The sequence below is a fragment of the Channa argus genome, chromosome 24 (genome assembly GCF_033026475.1).
Source record: "Channa argus isolate prfri chromosome 24, Channa argus male v1.0, whole genome shotgun sequence".
NCBI classification, from domain to species: Eukaryota; Metazoa; Chordata; class Actinopteri; order Anabantiformes; family Channidae; genus Channa; species Channa argus.
In genome coordinates, this window is record NC_090220.1 from 668,961 (window position 1) to 688,938 (window position 19,978).

General features: G+C 38.9%; 1 protein-coding gene across 1 annotated transcript in view; it reads right to left on the minus strand.

Annotated features, from left to right (window-relative positions):
* Window positions 1-13,233, minus strand: part of ppp3ca (protein phosphatase 3, catalytic subunit, alpha isozyme) — a 28,381-nt gene extending 15,148 nt beyond the window's left edge. The window contains exons 1-5 of the mRNA XM_067494124.1: window positions 12,845-13,233; window positions 7,780-7,980; window positions 941-1,065; window positions 689-800; window positions 77-222 (exon numbers count right to left, since the gene is read on the minus strand). Coding sequence (XP_067350225.1) covers window positions 77-222; window positions 689-800; window positions 941-1,065; window positions 7,780-7,980; window positions 12,845-12,899 — 639 coding nt within the window. The 5' untranslated portion in view covers window positions 12,900-13,233. The remainder of the gene's footprint in view (window positions 1-76; window positions 223-688; window positions 801-940; window positions 1,066-7,779; window positions 7,981-12,844) is intronic.
* Between the last annotated feature and the right edge of the window lie 6,745 nt (window positions 13,234-19,978).

Genomic DNA, 19,978 nt, shown 5'->3' on the forward strand with positions numbered 1-19,978 from the left:
AGTTATAAAAACTAAGCACAGCTTCACCTAGCAATTTTCAGTAAGATCAGGTAGTGCTGATATAATAAGTTCTTACCTTTTTAATATCATCTAAGTTGTGTATTTCTGGTGAGAGTCCACCATGAACACACAGAAACTGTTGATTCATGAGTGCAGCCAGGGGAAGGCAGTCAAACGCATCCATGCATGAGTCATAGACTTGCTCTGAGTACTTGATTTTACCTGACAGAAGACAGAAACATTCTCAGGTGTAAGAAACTCTGTCTTTAGTACATTTGTATATAATTATGTTTGTTTTACAAAACATAACAAACAAATCTTAAAAGAAAAACAATGAATGATTACTGTTCTGGATTTATCTGCAGGACTAAAGTAGAGGTAATATTTATAACCATTTATTAACAGTAGCAACAAGATAACTAATTTATTTATGTTTTCCATTTTATATTTTTACCTTGTGCATGTATGTGCACTGTGTGTTGTATGTGTTTTGCTCCAGCCCTAAAATTTCAACTGCTCACAGTATTTCTTTTTGTTTTGTTTCAGCATTGCCCTATAAAAATAACTTGACAGTCCCAAAAGACAAGTGCAATACTTGTAATTTTTGCAAGAAGAGCTCCAGGCTACACATGACATTAGCAACACAGAAATAAATAAAACAACATCAGAAACACTGAGCAGTACTCACATTCTTGTTTGAAGGTGAAATACTCTGTCAAATGTCTACATTCATGATTTCCACGAAGTAAAAATAGCGTCTTTGGATAGAGGATTTTCAGCGACCAAAGGTATAAAACACACTGTTAAAAGAAGCACATGAAGTGTTATTCCAAACAAGAAAACCTGCAGACATCAGTATAACTTATTTTTAGTGATTATATGGTGCTTTCTACAGTTTGTCCTCCCCATCATGTGCTTAAAGATACTGTGATGGTTTTACCTCAATACTGAAGTAGCCACGGTCGACATAGTCACCAAGGAACAGATACCGTGTTGTGGCTGGTGATCCCCCCACTTCAAACAGCTTCATAAGATCAAAGAACTGCCCATGGATGTCCCCACACACTGGACAAAAACCAAAACACAACACAATTTCTCTTTATGTATATCCGTCTGCATCTTTATGTTGCAGACAGATATGTTGTGTTATTGTTTGATCATTTTTGGCGTAATAACATCCAGTAAAACCTTTATTGTAGCCTCACTGCAGTTTGAGTGGGTTGCTTCCGAATCTCACTAAAAATAACTGGATAGAGATCTAAATGTATTGTCATAAAGCTAAAAATCAGGGATATTTTGTCTTTAGCAAAGGATTCTGGAGATACAGTTTCTGCATAAATTGGTCATGAAATTTGATCTGCTCAACACCAAAGTCATACATTTTAACAAACACAATGTTTAAAAGCTAATAAATCACAGTTGTGTTCTTTCATGTGTTTGTTGAACACAATCATTAAACATACAAATGGTGGAAAAAGTAGAACTATGGTTGAACCGTGTTTAAAGCACCAGAATTAACTTCAAGCAAGAGCTTCCTGTGGCTTTGGATTAGACCTGCACAACTTTCAGGAGTCTTGACCCTTCTTCTATACAGAGCTGATTCAGCTCAGCAATAGTCTTGGGATGCCTGGTGTGAATGGCTCAATGAAATTTATTCAACAGCGGCTCTATTGTGTTGCGGTCTGGGTTCTGACTGGGACGCTTCAAAAGGTGGACTTTGTGTTGCCAAAGCTACTTTATGCTTCTATTCTATTAAATATGGATCACCATAAACACAGTGATAAATAACAATAGACCCTTCTCACACTTCCGCATTTCTCAACCGGACGCAGCTGTTTTTACATGGGAACAATTGCAGAATCTAAAAACTTGAGTTGTATCATACCTGAAAGTTCGAGTTCGGTGCAAAGAAATAGACAAACTTGTTCTTTTGCTCGTTTCCAAAAGTGGTGCAGGGAATTGGGGGCGACCAACAACAAAGTTTTAAGGTGCAAGGAGGTAGCACACACATTTGTAGTCAGCACTTCACTCTGGATCATTATAATGAAGCAGACATCAATCTGATTCATAAACGGAGTTGTCCCAAGCAGCTTTTGTTGGAACAACGTTTTCACACCAGAGAAGGTGGAGAATGTCTATAAAAGCGAAAGCAAACATTTAGCTGTGGAGGAAACGTTCTCTCTGTCCGGTGTAAGTGTGGGAGCTGCCACTGGTGCTTCTCAACAGGACCACGATTATGTTTCCCACCCACCGCTAGTAAGAAAGATTAACGTAAACTATGTTTATCGTTAACTGTGATGTTATTTAAATGGCTGTTATGCTGGAATTTTAGTCCATTTTCATTTTCAGTCTGTTTTGTTGGCTCTAATTTAAAGCTAACCAGCTTAGCCTGTACATTAAAGCGAGTAAGCTTCACATTCCTCTACACAAGCTATTGCTTATAACAGTACATCATAACATAAACATCTTTGTCTGAGATGCAATCTGCGTACAGAAGTATAAGTGATAAAAGTGGTGATGGTCTTTACAGTAAGTCATTAAATTGGGCATAATTGGGCAAAACGTTTATCAAGCATGTCACATGGAAATATTCTGACAGGAACGGAAGAGGCTAAAAGTTAAGAAAATAATTTTATTAACTAATTTATATATATTAACCTACAACGCAGCCTAGCCAATGCAATATAGTTTCACAATATTTCAACTGTCTTGAAACCAAAGCCAGGTAGCCGGCAAAACTTGTAACTTAAAAAAAAACAAGGACTCAGGACAAAGACTACTAAGCCAGTATGAGCCAAAACCTGTTTTTGGGAAACACACTTGAATAATATTCATCTTTAATCTAAAAGAAAAAAGAAAATGTACTGAATCTGATGGTGTAAATGTCTTAGATCATCATCATAATGAGATGGCTATGGACTTTAGGTAAAAAGCCTCCCTCCTCCACAGAGAAATGAGAAGCTCTCGCCTCAAGAGGTAGAAAAAGCCCAAAACCCCAGGGAGACACATACTTTTTCGTAGTATGACTCTAGAGTGCAAACCTACATCTCATTTCCTCACAGCCTTCAATTTTTCATTATCATCTTTCTCTGTCGCCTTCTCTCCTACTCATCCTCCATCTCCTCTCTCTTTTCTGTCTCCTCTATCAGCTCCACAGTGGCCTTCGCCCACTCAAAGCTTAGAGCAATGCGAGTGGGAGACTGCTTGTGTGACTAAAGCAATCAACCACACACATGCACACATATGTACACACATATACACAAACAATGAAGAACACATCCATGCAAGCAAAGATACAGCACACAAGTGAATAGATGCCTTATAATATATGAACACACACACACTCACACACGCACACGCACACACACACACACACACACAGCTGCACAGAAATTCAAACACAACTCAAGCTCACACAGATACAGATAAAGACCTCCACACTCACAAATTCCTATACACAATACTCTTCATCCATATTTCATGCTTAATACATAAAGCCTCCATTTTCCTGGCACCAGTCAAGATGTGGAGCCAGAGACTTCTGCTCAAGTCAATGAGCGTTTCATCCTTTTGCCACTTTTGTTCAAGCTAAGCCCTGCTTTGAAGTGATGGTTTGCTATATACATACACACTATATTGCCAAAAGTATACGCTCACCCATCCAAATAAATGAATTCAGTTGCACAAAGCAAGGTCCATAAAGACATGGATGAGTGAGTTTGGTGTAGAAGAACTTGACTGGCCTGCACAGAGTCCTGACCTCAACCCGATAGAAACCTTTGGGATGAATTAGAGAGAAGAGTGCGAGCACTGTGTATTATTTCATAAACACACTCCTAAACCTCGTGGAAAGAGTTGAAGCTGTTTTAGCTGCAAAGGGCCGACGTCATTTTAAACCCTATGGATTAAGAATGGGATGTCACTAAAGTTCATGTGGGTCTAAAGGCAGGTGAGCGAATACTTTTGGCAATATAGTGTATATGTAATATCAGGCACTTTTGGGTGAAGGTGACATCCTCACTGGCCATATTCAACCCTTAGATGTTGTGGGTACATGATAAATTCTCTTCCTAAATGTCAGGTTTGTGACAGATCAGCAATCAATCATATTGCATTGCATTTTATTGAACAGTGCCTATAAAAAGTTTTCACTTCCCGTTTGATTTCTTTCAACACTGATTCAGCTTTCATTCTTCACCTTAAAATTTGGATTTTAGAGCTGCACCTTTGGCTGCTTGTGTGAATCATAATATCTGTTTTTATACTATAAAAATTATGTAATAATATGTTAGAAATTGCAAAGCAAATTTATTTGTATACAAATTATAAACATAGTATCTCAATTATTATAATACATCCATGGTTTGGATAGATCTCACTCCACTTTGAAAATCTGGTCACTTTAAAGTTTCCCTGTTTTTCTTTGCAAAACTGCTTATGCCATTGGTGTAACTATCAACAGTTTAACAGGTACGTTGTACCAGCATCCAAAGAAGCCGGACACAATGTGTTATAACAGCAATAATTAAAAAAGTAGATTTCCCATTAATCTTAATAATCTTTATATATTTGTAATAATACGTTTTATATATGCGAGTTGCGATATGTAAATTTAACTCCATTCTACTTTTGTGTAACACTTGCGGTTTTCTACAGTGGCCCTGAGCTGACGTCACTGCAAATCGAGCAAACACACGCAATTAGACATAATACAAGCAAATAAGCAAAAATAAAAACAAATTCAACAATTTGACAAAACAGGCGCAGCATTAAGAAAAAGCTACAACACAACCAAATGAAAAAATGCGCTGCAAAAAGCTACAACACAATGGAAATGGCTCCAGGAGCAACTAAAAATACATTTAGAAATCTACATGTCCGTCACTTTTTAGTGTCCCCTGGTACCTTTGTAGACAACTGTCATAGCAATGTTTCCGTTTGTAGCACGTTTTGTTGCATTGTGCCATTTGGTTGTATTATGGCTTTTGCAGAGCTATTCTGAGTTTGCTTGTGTTGGGACTTTTGCGGCACATTTCTTAATGCTGCACCTGTGTTGTTAAATTCATGAAGTCGTTTTTAAATGTGCTTATGTTTTCTCTATTTGCATGTGTTTTCTCGACTTGCAGTGCCGTGAGCTCTCAGGGCCACCGTCACTCACAGTCTGTATTTATGTTTTTTTATTTGCCCTCATTAAATCTTCAAAAATCGATGTTTATTTAAAATACACGTAACTCCCATGCACCACTTATTTTATGTGGTAGCTTTCTTTTTAAAAGTGTTACAAAACAGGAAAGCATGCTGGAAAACACTCACTTGTTTGACCAATCACCTGGCTACCTGCTGTTTGAGGTTAGCTACAACAGTAACAGTAACTTTTTGGACGTTGTGACATTTTTTTTTCTCAACAGTTCAATATTCTATCAAGCAGGAGGTGTTCTTCAACAGAGAGTACAGCAGGCTAAATAAGACAAAAATAGAGCTAAAAAGAAGAAGAAGAAAGAAGAATACAGGATGATAATGGCTACCGCTAAACTGATGGAACTTTTTAATCTTGCTTCATCAATTCAAACGTTGCAAACTAATATTAGCTCTTCTTTAGCTTCACAAATGCCTCACGATGACAGGGTCTTAATTCCGGAGCAGCATGTGACAAGACAGACTCTGAATGTCCTTCATGGATGTATTAAGAGAGCTCTTATACTACACCTATGTTGTACTCTCAGTAGAGAGCGGTATAGCCAGAATTGTGGAGTTGCTGCACACAGGGCCTGTGGGATACATTTCTAATAGGTGAAAAAATGTTTCTCTTTGTTATGGAGTGGGATCGGGGATTTACATCTATATCATTACTAATGTTTGTTAGGCCTATGTATGTATGCAGAAACATATTTTATAACCATCTATTGTTTATCTCCAACTGCTTATCCTGTCCAGGGTGGCAGAGGGCTGGAGCCTATCCCAGTTCTCACTGGGTGAGAGGCAGGGTACAATGCATAGACGTACACAGACAGACAATCATTCACACTCACATTCACACCTGCAGGCAATTTGGAGTCACTAATTATCCTAACTGTGGGACTGTGGGAGGAAACCCACACAAGCACTGTGAGAACATGCAAACTTTACAGAGAAAGGCCGCGGTAGATTTGAACCAGAGCCCCTCAGGGAACTTCCAAGGTGGTTGAGTACTTTTATAAAACCTACTGTTTAGCTGTTCCAAAGAGTGGCTAGACGGTGCATGTTAAAGGACGCAAGCCTATTCTGTGACAGTTACCATTTTACTTGAGGTACAACAACAATTTGAATACTACTTGATTGATGCATGACCCTAGAGTAAACATTTTTGAGCTACACCCTAGCACGATTCTGCTCTTTACAAACAAATTGTTGCAGGGATCGAACATTTATTTCTAACATTTCAGAGTCCAAGTAATCCAAAAATGTATGCCATCACTGACCCCGTCAAGCCTAACCGCACTGTCCCTATAGTCTGATTGGTGTTGGGACTATTGTTGCATGTCATGCAGTAATAAATTTCTAAAATAACATTGACTTGCACTGGATGTTAGAATTTACTACTTATCCAGACATTTATATAGCTGTAGGCACCCATTACTGCAGCAGCATTTCTGGTATTGTGGGTACACAGGGTACACAGGATCTTGCAGTACCTCCCACATGTTTACAGTTACATTTACATTTAGTCATTTGGCAGGCAGTTTTATCCAAAGCGACTTACAAGTGAGGTACAAGGCATTACTATAAATATGCTGTGTTAAAACATAGTTGTTACGGTGCCCTGAAAACAATACAAACATTTTATTTTTATTTTTTGTCAATTTCCAGAAACTTTTCCTAAATCTGGATTTTCAAAAGTGCAAAAATTCAAACAGGTTGCTTAACCCTTGCATCATGACATTTATCAATTACCAATCTTAACAGTAAACAGTATCTTTAAATGCCAGCAACATTTATTTTTGATGCCACAATAGAATGCTTAGGGATAAAGCCTCTTGATTACATTGTCTTTATGGGAATGAGTGTTTTAATGATATTCACATTTTAGTACATTTTACAAATTACATGTAGAGTTTTGAAGCTCTTATTCACATTTTGGTATGGTTTTGACGGGTGCTTTTACTCATTGAAGTAGCAGGATTACTTTGGCCCGAAACTTGTTGATGTAGTGTGCCATTAATTACTTTCCGGGGAAGGCAGTAGTCTACTCCAATCAATTAGTGTAACCCATAACATAATACATTAACCTGAAATGTAGCCTGTTTCAGTTATTTGATAAGTTTCATGGTTGTGTATTTTTTTTTCATGTGTATTTTTCTATTAGAAAAAACCCTTCACTCTCACTTGAGTCATTGTCTACTGTCATTTTCTCTTTTAGACTCCAAACTACAGAAGTACTAACATAGCAAATGTTGGTATTCGTGGCATTCAAGTCCCCTGCATGATTAACTATAATAGAATACTAGACCTAAAACTGCACTTTTACCTTCTTGACTTTTTATTTTGTGCCACCATTAGGCCAATTTTAGGATTAAAGGTTAACATTGTTTATTTTCTTGTTTCAGTCTGTAGTGGTAATTTGTAGACGTTTTAAAAGCCAGTGTGGAAGTCAGTTTTGCCTAATCTGAAAAGTAGGAAAGCAAACAGAGCATTTAGCAGTGGTGAGACTGACCATCTATAACAGAATCCTGAGTCACTGAAATTTCCAGGCATGGCATCCTTCAACTGAGGGTGACTTTAAGTGACTTTAAGCTTTTGTACCTGTGACTGGTGCCTCGATGTCCAGTATAGTTTTCTCTTGACGCAGGATAGCTGCTCCCTCATTGATGATTCGTAGTGCCACAGCTTCCTCCACCCGGCCCTCCTTGGTTAGGTGGGCCTTCAGGAGATCCACACGAGGTTTCCCTTCGCAGTCAAACACTTCCTTCATTGTGAGGCGGTGGCTCAGGGGGAAGGGGACCGCTGAAGACAGAGCACGGGGACATAGTGACATTTAAAAGAGAATAAGTTATAGTTATTGTCATTGCCAGCAAGAAGACAATTTGTGATCATCTTTTTAACTATGATAAGAGAACTGGGGCAAACGGCAAGGAAGTAAATATAAAGAAAACTTTTTAAGGAGTTCATATGGAAATCTCGTCTAAAAAAAACTCATGTTTGGCCTGTGGGCATTTTTGTGATGCAGCTGCTACTGCATCCATCTTTGTTGACGGTATATATGTGCATCTTTGGAATGAAAACCATCCTTGTGCATATTTAACATTATTAAAAAAAGTATCTTACTATATATTATAAGCAAATGTGTCAATGTGTACATTATTACATTACATTATTCTTTAGGGATTATACATTTTTTAAAATAGTAGATAAAAATCACTATATTTTGTTTACAGTGTGTTTAAAAATGTTTTCCACATTTAGTCTTCTATTCATCTGTTTAGAAAAGCATTGAATGCAATGCAGTTTGGTTTACATGCTTATATAAATTAAAAGAGTATAAAAAAATTATACTGACTATAGCATTATTTTTTCATCCCTGCAAAATACATTTTGTTTTACAATTTTCAACTCTAGGCTAAATGTATAAATATTCATAACATAAAATAAGTTGTTTGCTGTGATGGATAGAAGTCAGATAGCAGCTAAGCATGTTATTCATCCAGCATTCTCCCTAGATTGCAAAGCCTGTGGCCATTAAAATGCACCAATCTCCAATAGACTGCCTGTGAATCTAAAATCTAACTACAGATCATCAGTTGAGTTGCAGCAAATGTTATACATCAGATGTTGTGCTAGTCTCTATATTCGGTGACTACACGGCCCATGTATTAATCTACAGATCTACATATTGTTTAAAGCAGAGAACTCTTAAGTATTACAGGGTGTTACAGGGGTAAGTAATTCAAATGAAAAGATATGTCCATTTGCAAAAATTATTAACACAAGCTATCAACAATACTCTATTCAGTGATACAGTTGTGCTTGCCAGATGTGTGCAGTGAACAGCGAAAAAGGCCACTCAGCAGTGTCAAATGAAGAGAATACAAAAGAAGGGTCTCAAAGCTCAGGCTTAAACGGAATGTGATCAACATGCTCTTTAATAATGAAAGCGTGACTAGAGAAATCTAAAAGTCGCTGCTCCTGGAATAATGAGGCAAGCCCAAGCGAGTGTATTTAATGGGATGAACATTTTTCGCAGTGTGCAGTATGTATCTGTGATGGTGATGTGTGCTTTGACACTTTACCAGCTAGTACAAAGTCAGCACAGTCACCACTCAAGTTTTACTTTATTTAATGTCATTGTGTGCTGAGGTTCTTGGTATTAGTATAAATATAACAGCAACAGCCTGATTGCATTACAATAGAGCTTTGCAAAATAGATGTCAGTGATGAAAAACCTTTACAAACAGATTTACTGTAAACTATCAGTCAGAACTGGAAGCTCTTTGCACAAAAGTGATGTGTTATAAATAACACATGAAAAGGAACAAAAGCATAACCTGTGTTGCACAGAACTGCAAGTGCTTTTTATTATCATGAAATAAACTGAAATGCAACCACATTATATTATTTTTTATTGTGTTACAACAAAGACTTAAACCCACTAATAATGGAATCCAAAAAGAAACGGTCTTCATCAGCTCACTTTATGGACATGCACATACAGTATAGCACACTAGCTGGACTGTAGAGAGATGAAAAGCTGACTCTTGCTCAGCACCCAAGCAGAGTTAACTATGAAATACTGTATGTTGCCAGGCAACAGCAGCAGCAGCAGCTGACTGTTGAAGTACAGCCTGTGCCGCCAAAGAAAACTGTAGATTGCATTGGAGGTTCACATAGATGCTGAGTATATGCATCACAATTGCAGATCAAATGAAGGACTCTCAGGATGAAGATGGCCTGTACACCCCTCTGTGGGTTAAGGTTAAGGTTTCTGCAAGGAAATATATGATGCACTTCTGCTGCGAATGAGCAGCTTTGGGTTCAGTCAGGGAACATGGATTACTGCATGTCATTGGACTAACTATACAATGTGTATTTTTTTAGAGGCTTTGATATCAAGCTTTTAATATACACTAACTTCATGTGAGTCTTGTTGCTTTTCGCTCACATCCTCTATAGCTCCCTCTGACATGACCTGCTTTATATCATATTTCAGGGCTTTTGTGACAATTTGTGGAGATAAAAGCGTGTGTACAGAATTCTGACAAAACACAACTGTTATGCAGTTTATTCCATCATAAATTATGTTTAAGCCAAACAGCAGGTTTGATACTCAAAGCCAGAGTAAATGCAAGGAATGCTGGCCTTACCTTTTACCTATTATTTAACGCTTGTCATTTTGTTGCAAAGTTATTTAAGAAAACTTCAAAAACTGAAATAAACTATTACTATTTTACATGCTGCCTTGCTTTCAACACGACTGTGACAGTCTGTGAATTAAAAGCAAATAATAATTACAGTCAGTACTATGAAGAAAAGGATTTTCAAAGGTGCTATAATAAAGCAAGGTATGCATGTATACTTTTGGCCTCTTCCCGGAAATAACTGACCTAAATATGCTTCTTGATGCCCACAGCACAGTCGAGAACGAACTGCACAGACCAGCAGTTACTGTATCTCTTTGGATATGTTCTGTCAGGTTCAAACTTGGAAGAAAAAAGAGAAGCAGTGGGAAAACTGTATTTATAAAGGGATAAAAATAACTTGAAAAAGCTTGTGGTATTATTGCTGTGTAGTTTGCTACATGCACCACACACAATAAACGTGGCAACTGTAAGAGATGTAAGTCTAAGTTCATCAAAACTGCCGCTGTCTCGCATAGACTTGAGAGGGGCCTCAAACCTGGGGGTACAGGGGCTTCAGGCTGACGTTTTGTGAAGAAATGCCATAAATATGTTTCGTATTTTGCTGTAACAACCACAGTCTAAGGTCAATAACTATGTGAGTAGGGTTATAAAACATTCACTTCACTTTTAAAATAGTTTTCCCAGAGATTACCTTTCTTGTAGAAATATGTTTAAAGTAATTATGTATTATTTTGCTTTCTGTGAATTGAGGGGCCCTGACTGCCAGTGGTGGGTGCTGCAGCACTCCCAGCACCTCTATTTCCTACGGCAATGCTTTCTCTGCAGATTTCTTTATTTACCTGAGGGATGCATGTATTTGAGAAGAAACTGGTTTGTGCTACTGTTTCAATTTCCAGTATGAGAATAAAAGGGCTGCTAATAACAACATTGAATATTACACCTTCTTAGCATAAAGATGAGCTGTGATGCAATGACATTAGCCAGACAAGTAAGGGTTGAATAAAATTATGAAATGGTCAAACTAATGATCATTTTGGTCACAGGTGAAGTTATTTAGTAAGGTTTCTAAACTGCATAGCCTGACGTTTCACCAATAACAAAAGTGAAACAAATATAATTTTTACCAACCAAAACACAAAACGCTTTGATTATTTCAAACCCCGTATGACAAAGCAAATTCATAACATTATCATATTACAAAAGGAAAGAATTCTTGGCTGTGTTGCGTTGGCTGATATATATATTTTCTCAGGCATGTTTCTAAGATGTTAGTTAAGCTTTGCCAAAATAATAATCAACATAACTTTAGGTCAGACATACAACAACATAAAATCTGGTTGATAACTGACAAGAATAGCAGCAATTAGATGCACTGCTTACTGTCCACTGTCCTAGTACAACATGGCAAACAATGAAATGTGTCAGCAGATGGAGTAATAGAAAAAGTAAAGTAAATAGTAAACGTATCAGCATTTTGGGTCATTACCCGCATTGTTTATGACACTTTGAAATCTTGTTTTTTTATGGAACTATTCATTATATGTCTCACTGAGGAAATGGCAAATAAATCATGAATGGGAGATAAATATTAAGGTCCCCCAGGAAAGACTGGGATGGTTTCCTGAACGTGTAGTATCTTAGTAGTGGTTTGTACTATTCCAGACTGTATGATTTTTAAAGAGAGACAATTGAATTGTAACAGCTTATGCAATGCATTTGTTGTGCCTCCAGGAATTGTCACACAGTGCAGATTACTTTCTACAACTTCCAAAGCCTAAAGGACACAGTTGTTAATGCTGATGGAACTGCTCAGCCATTAATATAGTAAATACGAATATATCCAGGCACTGTGCGCACAGTGAGCTGATCCATGGTCAAAACGAGCAGCTAAATGAGTTATGGCACAACTGTGAGCACTCAATCATCCTCCATTGATCCAAGTTGTATCCTCAGCATTTCCCCTGACAGAGGAGCCTTCCCCACATCTACTTACGCAGCTTTTGGGATTCTTTGCCGACCTTTTCTAATCAAATCAAAACACGACTTACTCCTAGTTAAACGACTCTCCATTAAAGGACAATTTCAAGCCCTCTTCTACTGGCCCTGTCAAAGCCTGTGAAATCCTGCTGCATCACTGCTCCAGCTTCCACCACAAGCCTGGCAATTCAGCTGTTTTTTTCTCCCCCCCTCTCATGGCTACCCCTGTGCCAAAGCTATACTATACAGGCAAATCGTGACAGCAAAAAAGAAAACATAAATAAATTAGTGCCATTAAAATACACACACACACACACACTGCTGTGCAGCAAAAATAGGCGGATTGTTTATCAACATCAAAGCTCCAGCAATCCCTGTCATCACCATGAACACAACTTGATGGCCACATATACAGCACTAATGCACGACATCTAAAATAGAAGGCCACATTGTGCCAAACCGCAAGGAACCAAACACTTGAGACATGAAGCTAATATCTACAGCCACAAACAAACGGAAAAAAGAGGCTAACTCACATTTCACCACCCGATCGGTGGCGTTTAAGACGATGTCAGCGTTAGACATCTTCATGGGCAGTTGCTGTCTTCGAGGCTGATGCGTTTTCTCTCCCTCCGCTTGGTTATCCTTTCAGTATTTCTGGTCGAAATGCGACTGATGCTGTGGCATCACTTAGATGATGCGTCCCCTCCGTGCGTCGGTGCTGCGCCGGTTCGGACTGCTGCTCCCCAAGCAGGCAGGGATGGATGGATGCTGGATGCTGTAGGAGCTGCTGCTGCTGGGCTGAGCTGTTAATGTGGGGGAGGATGCACGGAGAGAGAGAGAGGGAGAGGGAGGGAGCGAGAGAGGGAGATGTGCACTATCCGACCCGACATGGCGGTAAAGGGAACTCCCACGCAAATGTTTCACGGGACTGCCTGATGCTGCCATCAGATGGAGACTGAGACGGGGTTGCCCCCACGCACGCACAGTGCGCCATGTTTCGGTATTCTCGAAATTTTGCTACGTCTGAAGATGAGAGTCTGTGGGCCTCGGTTCAGACGTGTGTAACATTCATGATAATGAGCGGGTTAGTTTGGGCTACACGCGCGCGCACGTGCACGCCAACATTACAGGCAGTTGGATCATTGCAATGATGGCAGAGACATTTCACTCGGTGGCGACAAACCATCCGGGATTTTGCAAAGCACTCGAACTGGCAGCACGTCACACATTTTTAAGAAGAAACCTTTATTTGAGCAATTGTTGAAGTCTGGCGTTTGAGCCTCACATCATGTGAATAATTACAGCTAGTGCACATCAAACTCTTGGGTATTTGCTCAAGTGTTCGCTGTGGACTAATGATATTCTGAATTCATTTGAATTAATTTTATAATAATTTCTTAATTATTTTTATAGACTCATTTGTAGTTCATGTAAACAGTTTATTTACACCGGATCCAAACATTGAAAAGACATTTGTCAACACCTGCATCCTCAAACCAAACACATTTGATTGAAGGAACTTTTACATAGCCTCAATTCAATTTCACTAAATTGAATTGAAATATACAGAAAGATATCCCAATGCAACCAGAAGGGGGCACAAGACCGTGTCTTCTCGTGCCAGTCCAAAGTCTGTATAAATGCAGAGGGTTATGTCAGGAAGGGCATCCGAGGTAAAACACATGCCAAATTAAACATGCAAATCATGACTTCCACACCGAATTATTTCGGTAGAAGGATGCTGAGGGTAGAGCTGCCAGGCAGGAGGTCTAGAGGAAGAGCAAAGAGGAGATTTCTGGATGTAGTGAGAGAGAACATGAAGTTAGTTGGTGTGAGAGAAGAGGATGCAGAGGACAGGGTTAGATGGAGGAACGTGATTGGCTGTGGTGACCCCTAAAAAGGGAACAGCCAAAAGGAAAAGAAAAGAAGATAGAGTTACCCCCTTAAAGGTGGGCTTTAAGGTGTGAACAACTTAACTCAATAATCAGTTTGTTTACTGTTGTTGTCTGTAAACCAAATGTTGTTTGTTGTTTCTTTTGCCCAAAAGAAAAGTGCACAAATATATAAATCCACAATAGTACAGTGTTATACAAATGCCAAAAATAGAAACGCGGGAATTTTCAATTTTTAGGTTTGCATTCAAAATATAAAAATGCCAACTGGTCTAAAATGCACCAATGACTCATTTCACTGTTTGTGATGCACTCTGGTTGTTTGGCCCCATTATTTCCATGTGAAAGGTTTGACAACACTGCTCATGCTATAAGCTTTGACCAAATTGAGTTGGACAAAGTGTTTTATTGCCATTTCCCTGCTTTCACCCCCATTCTTAGTTTTCTTTGTTCCCCTCTACACAATGTAAAGGCATGAGGTTTTTGCTCAGGTCGAACAAATGTAGACTCATGTGTGAAAGAGGGTTAGGGTTAGGGTTAAAATAGAAAATGGATCGGTCATTTTGATTAAAAAACATTACTGTCCCATCTGTAGAATCTCTTATGACAAACGTTAATTTTAAAGTACAGCTCTGAAACCTCTATTCCATACTGTATTAGTGTCATGACATTCTTATTATAAAAACAAAACCCACACGATGCGCAATTTTAACAGCCATCTCCTCACCTTAGCATTACTTTTAATTCTCATTCATTTTTCAGACGCGTTCTTTAAAGATTTGCCACTAGATGGAGCCCTAACCTTTATTTTAACTGCAACTCCCGTAACAGCTGTTCTGCTGGTGCTGCTGCTGCACAGGAGGGGCTGTGTCACTACTTTACATTTGGAGACATGATAATTTGAGAAGGCAGTGACACTACTTATTTAGTGCAAGAAGCTAAACAGTTGTTGATGTAATTTTGTCATGCTTTTTTGTCCTCATACTGTCAGTCAAGACAATAGAACAGCCTGCTTCCTGACATATGAGGCTGAGCATGTGATTAGTGGCAGGATGAGTAATAAATCTCTAGAAATGGAGCCAGTGCTGCTCATCAGGCCTATGCAGTGTGGAGCTGGGAGGCTCATACAGTGTCTGCCTGACTTGTTCAGCAGGGACGGGAAAACACACCACAAAATCCATAACACTTTAGAGGCTTAGTTGATAGCAGAGTGTCCAATACCTGTCCTGGGTGCATGTGGTATGTCCTTGAAGTTGCCAATATTACTGGGTGAGATAAACCAGACAGTAATGATGAAAGTCAAGGGAGGCCAGGCTGGTGTTTGGTTCACTATTGGGACCAAATAAGCAACATTTACAATATTTATTATGTGCTATGCACAATATGACAATACTCAAAAATCTCTCATGGCTTTTAAATTACATGTTCTTGGATGTGCTGACTATCACGTGTACAGGAAAAGTGTGCAAACCAAACTTTTTGAAAGATTTGCTTGACGCAAAGCATTTATGAAATGGTAATGACCTGTTGGCAGCCACATTTGCTGACCCCTCCTTTAAATACTGTTTTTACTGGCTTGTTGTCCTTGCACAATGGTTAGGGAAATTGGCACTCGAATATGGCCCCTGCAGCATGCTGTGGTTTTATCCAGCTGCATGTTTCCCAATTATTAACTCACAGTTATATACTTCCAGTTCCATCAGGAATTAAAGAGATTCATTAGGCCACAATCCATGTTGTATGTGATTAAATAACATCACAAAGTACTTTGGTTTTTAATTATACAAAGTATATTAATGTCTGTGACCAATTAGTTGTCACTTGATCAAACGTCAGCTTGATTAATAAAATGTTACATTCATTACATGACACCTGTGCTCCTCCATGTAATCCCCTGACCAAAAAAACAACTGCAATTTTTTATGATGTGTTTGATCCTGACTTACCTAAATTGCATTTTTTGTGTAATGGTAGGATGTCAATGGGTTCCATATCTTATTACTTTATTTTTATTTCCTCACTACAGTAGCACAACCTAGATGTAGAAAGTATATCTTGCTATAAATACAGAAAACTGAGAAAATCAAGACAGTAAACATCATGGCTCATTTCAAGGCTACAACTACTTGCAAGTACATTAATTGAGAGACATTTCATCTAACATTATTTAACCATACAATATCTGAGTTTTATGCTAAAGGTTTTAAACCCAATACTTTTCGATAGGAGATCAGCATCCCACTGTGAAACATGTTTTAATTCAACTTTAGCCACATGTGTTTTTAACCATGTAACCATGATGAAGATGGTCCCATAACATAAAGGAATTGCGTTTTTTTTTTCTTATTATTTTAGCTTAACCACAACCAACCTGTACCAACCTGAACCATGAAGTTTTTACACCCAAATCGAATCAAGTAAATTTTTTTACTTTATACAATCATAACTCAGTGTTAATGATAATTTCTATAACAAGAAAAGTCCAGAACACTTGCTGCGTGGATGTATTATAAACACTGGATTCTCAAACACTTAAGTCACTTAACCAAAAATCGCTCGCTTGCCTCACGAGCCCCCAAATTCTCTGGCTTCCACTTTTTGCAGCTTGCTGCGTGTGAACACTAATGTTTTTTACATTTGCACCATCTCCACACTCCCACTCAATCCAAAGGCTTTACATCATGATGACATCATGAAAATCTTGGCTCTAGGACAGACCACCATGAATTTAAATTTTATAACAAAAAGTGTCCTGTCAGCACTTTCCTCTTTTTAATCATTACACTTTTGGGGCCACACTGGGGTCTTCTGTTGCAGTGGCAGTGTGGCAACTATGAATAGGGCTTGAAGGGCTGAGCAGCTGTGCTGGGCTTAGGTTGAAGGACTTGCTGTTTTCTGCAGGTACAGCAAGCTAGTGCAAAACATCAAGTGCAAAAAACACATTTTGTCATTTTCTTGCCCTAAACTTTTTAGTCTGTGGACATTTTAAGCAATGTCTGTCCAGAGAAAACATTTAAAGAATTAACTTGCTGGTAATTATGAAAACAACAACAACAACAACATCTGGAACACTCTTCCTACAGCTGGTAAATTTTAGTGACAAATGGTATTTTACAGGAAGTGACATCACCTGGAATGTATGACTGTGTTTGTACTGCTGAACAATAAAAGATGAAACAAACATTTATTAGTGTTAGCTAGGGGAGACACTAAAACAAGTAGCGGAGCAAGAAAATGTCCTCTCAGAAATAGGAGTGATGTTGAAAGAGTGTTACGATGATTATTTGCAATATTCCTCAGTGTTGGAGAAAGCTCTGGGTCTCGCCCTGCTCCATTCATCCTTCACGTACCACTTTTTGGGCCATCTTTGGGGGCTTTCCTACGATGCTAGTCATGTGTGCAGCTGGGGATGGAGGCCATGCAACGCTAATCCTCCTCCCCAGCTCAGGAAAGTACCCAGCCTCCCTGTGCAGAACGAAAACAACAAAGAGCTGAGTGTGGCTGCAGCCTCCAGGGTTCAGTGCACCCACCAGAACATGTCCAAGAGTCACAGCTTGCTGCTCCCTCCTACCCATCTACCCATGCATGACTCTCCCTCACTCTTATGCCTTCTCTCTGTGACCCTCTTTTCAACCTAAAAAAGACATGTTCGATTGCAGAGTACAATGTAATATTCCTCCCTTCGTAACCAGAGATAGAGGACTTTAGAAGGTCAAAAGGGAGGACATAGAACAATAAAGAGGAGTATAAGAATGTGGTAGGATTCGGTTTTATGAAGACAATATTATTCTTGTTAACTTTATAATAATTGTATTTATTTCTGTATGAATATAACTACAGTGTTGTGCAATAAAACACTAAATTGAAACTCACTTTGTCCCCAGAATTTGTTAAAAAGAACCATTAAGTAAGGGAGAGAGAGAGAGATGTATTATCTCTGAATCTGAAATGTTAACAGAAGTGTGTAGGTACCAAAATCTGGTATCAGTGTTTGCTGTTGATAACTATAGCTCTGTTAGATGACAACAGGAAGAGGAGGGAGGCGCAGGTATTTGGTAAAATGAATCAAATTCTGCCAGAACTGATGCAGCACTGACTGAGCTTAGTATAAGCAAATGCTTTAAAGAGAGCTGTCAAGACAAAGTTCTGTATTTCACCCTGGCACCTTCGTCCCTAACGCGACTCTTTTTGAGATGGACGTCACTTGATGCTGTCATACAACATCGTGTTATAATAGGTACATGGAGAGGAGATGTAACCTATGAATCAAAATCATGAATCCAGCCAGCTTTTCCTAAGAATATTGCTCCCGTATGCAACTTAATGCCAATGATGTATACATGATGATGATGATGCAGTTTTATGGTTCTATGCAACCAAATGTACAAAGGTGTGGAGTCTGTTCACCTATAACATCTTTTAAACCAGTGTCATGTTCAGTACTGTATGTTCACCACACTATCTAACCACAGCCATCATATACCCCTAACTTTCACGTTGTCACCATGACTGCCCAACTTAAGTTGTATCGCCATCTATTGCCAACCTTCGTTGTACTATCTCTACGAGTGTGTTGCCAAAAACATTTGGTCAGGATGAGAGAACAGTGTCTTTGTCCAATCCATTTTGACTGTTAAACAAACTGTGTTAATCAAACTCTAACAACATTTAGACACTGCAATTTCTCTTTTCTCTGTTAAAAGGCTTATCAACCTGTGTCAATCACTATTGATGACGTCAGCATCAGTGATGTAAGGTGACGGACTACGTTTTAAAATACATTAAAGTATTAGTACTGAAACTAGATGTCATCTAAACTCTTTTTCATACATTTTAAAACGTGTTCTCAATATTTTATGATTGGATTATTTTCCCAATAGCCTATATATAAATCACAATAAATAATAAGCAAAACGGTGCGTGTCTTTGATGCATCAAAAATCCAAACATTTCTGATTCTGAGATTACTTTCTCAAGTTTCCAGTTCAGTGAGGTATTCAAAAGTCAAAAGTCCCATGCGTAATTACTCATTTGGAGGCTTTTGGATTTAAGTATTTACAAAGTGAGTGTTATGTTTATGGGAGGCAGAGCATATTTGTTTTCAGAGAGGTTGGTAGGCTACTGGCAGACTAGGTAGAACACCCCCTCCTCTCTCTCTCTCTCTCTCTCTCTCTCTTCAGCTGCCGCGATATTTTCCAGCTCTGGAGCCTCAACCGCACAGCTCGATCGATTCGCATTGATTGTCCCTGACGAGCTGCTCCACTTTCTAGCCAATGTCAGCCAGTCTGCGATCGGAAAGGAGAGAAATGAAGGAAAATCTCTGCCGCCCTGGCGGTGTCATTTCCACACACTTGGGTTGGCCGCCTGCCAGCAGACGGGGCAGTCGAAAGAGGTGGACTGGACTCTGGGGCTGAGCGAGAGGAGGAGCAAGCGGGGAGGCTTTCTGTCAGCTCTGCGCTGTGGATAACTTCTCTTTTCGAATTACACACATGGGTGAATTGAGTTCACACGTTTACTATCCCACGTACACATTGAGTGGGTTGCTGCTTAAAGCGAGAACGTTCCAAACAACACATATCACAAATATGCCATAATTCACATATTAATATATACATAGCACATTTTATTTAAGGCTATTGTGTTGTCAACCCATAATTCTAAAACCTCTTAAACAATACGAGCTTTTGGGAATTCATTATACAATTGATTTATGGCGTCATTGCGGAAAGATGAAACCATTCTGCACAGTCCAGCCCACACTTTTCCTGTGTGGAC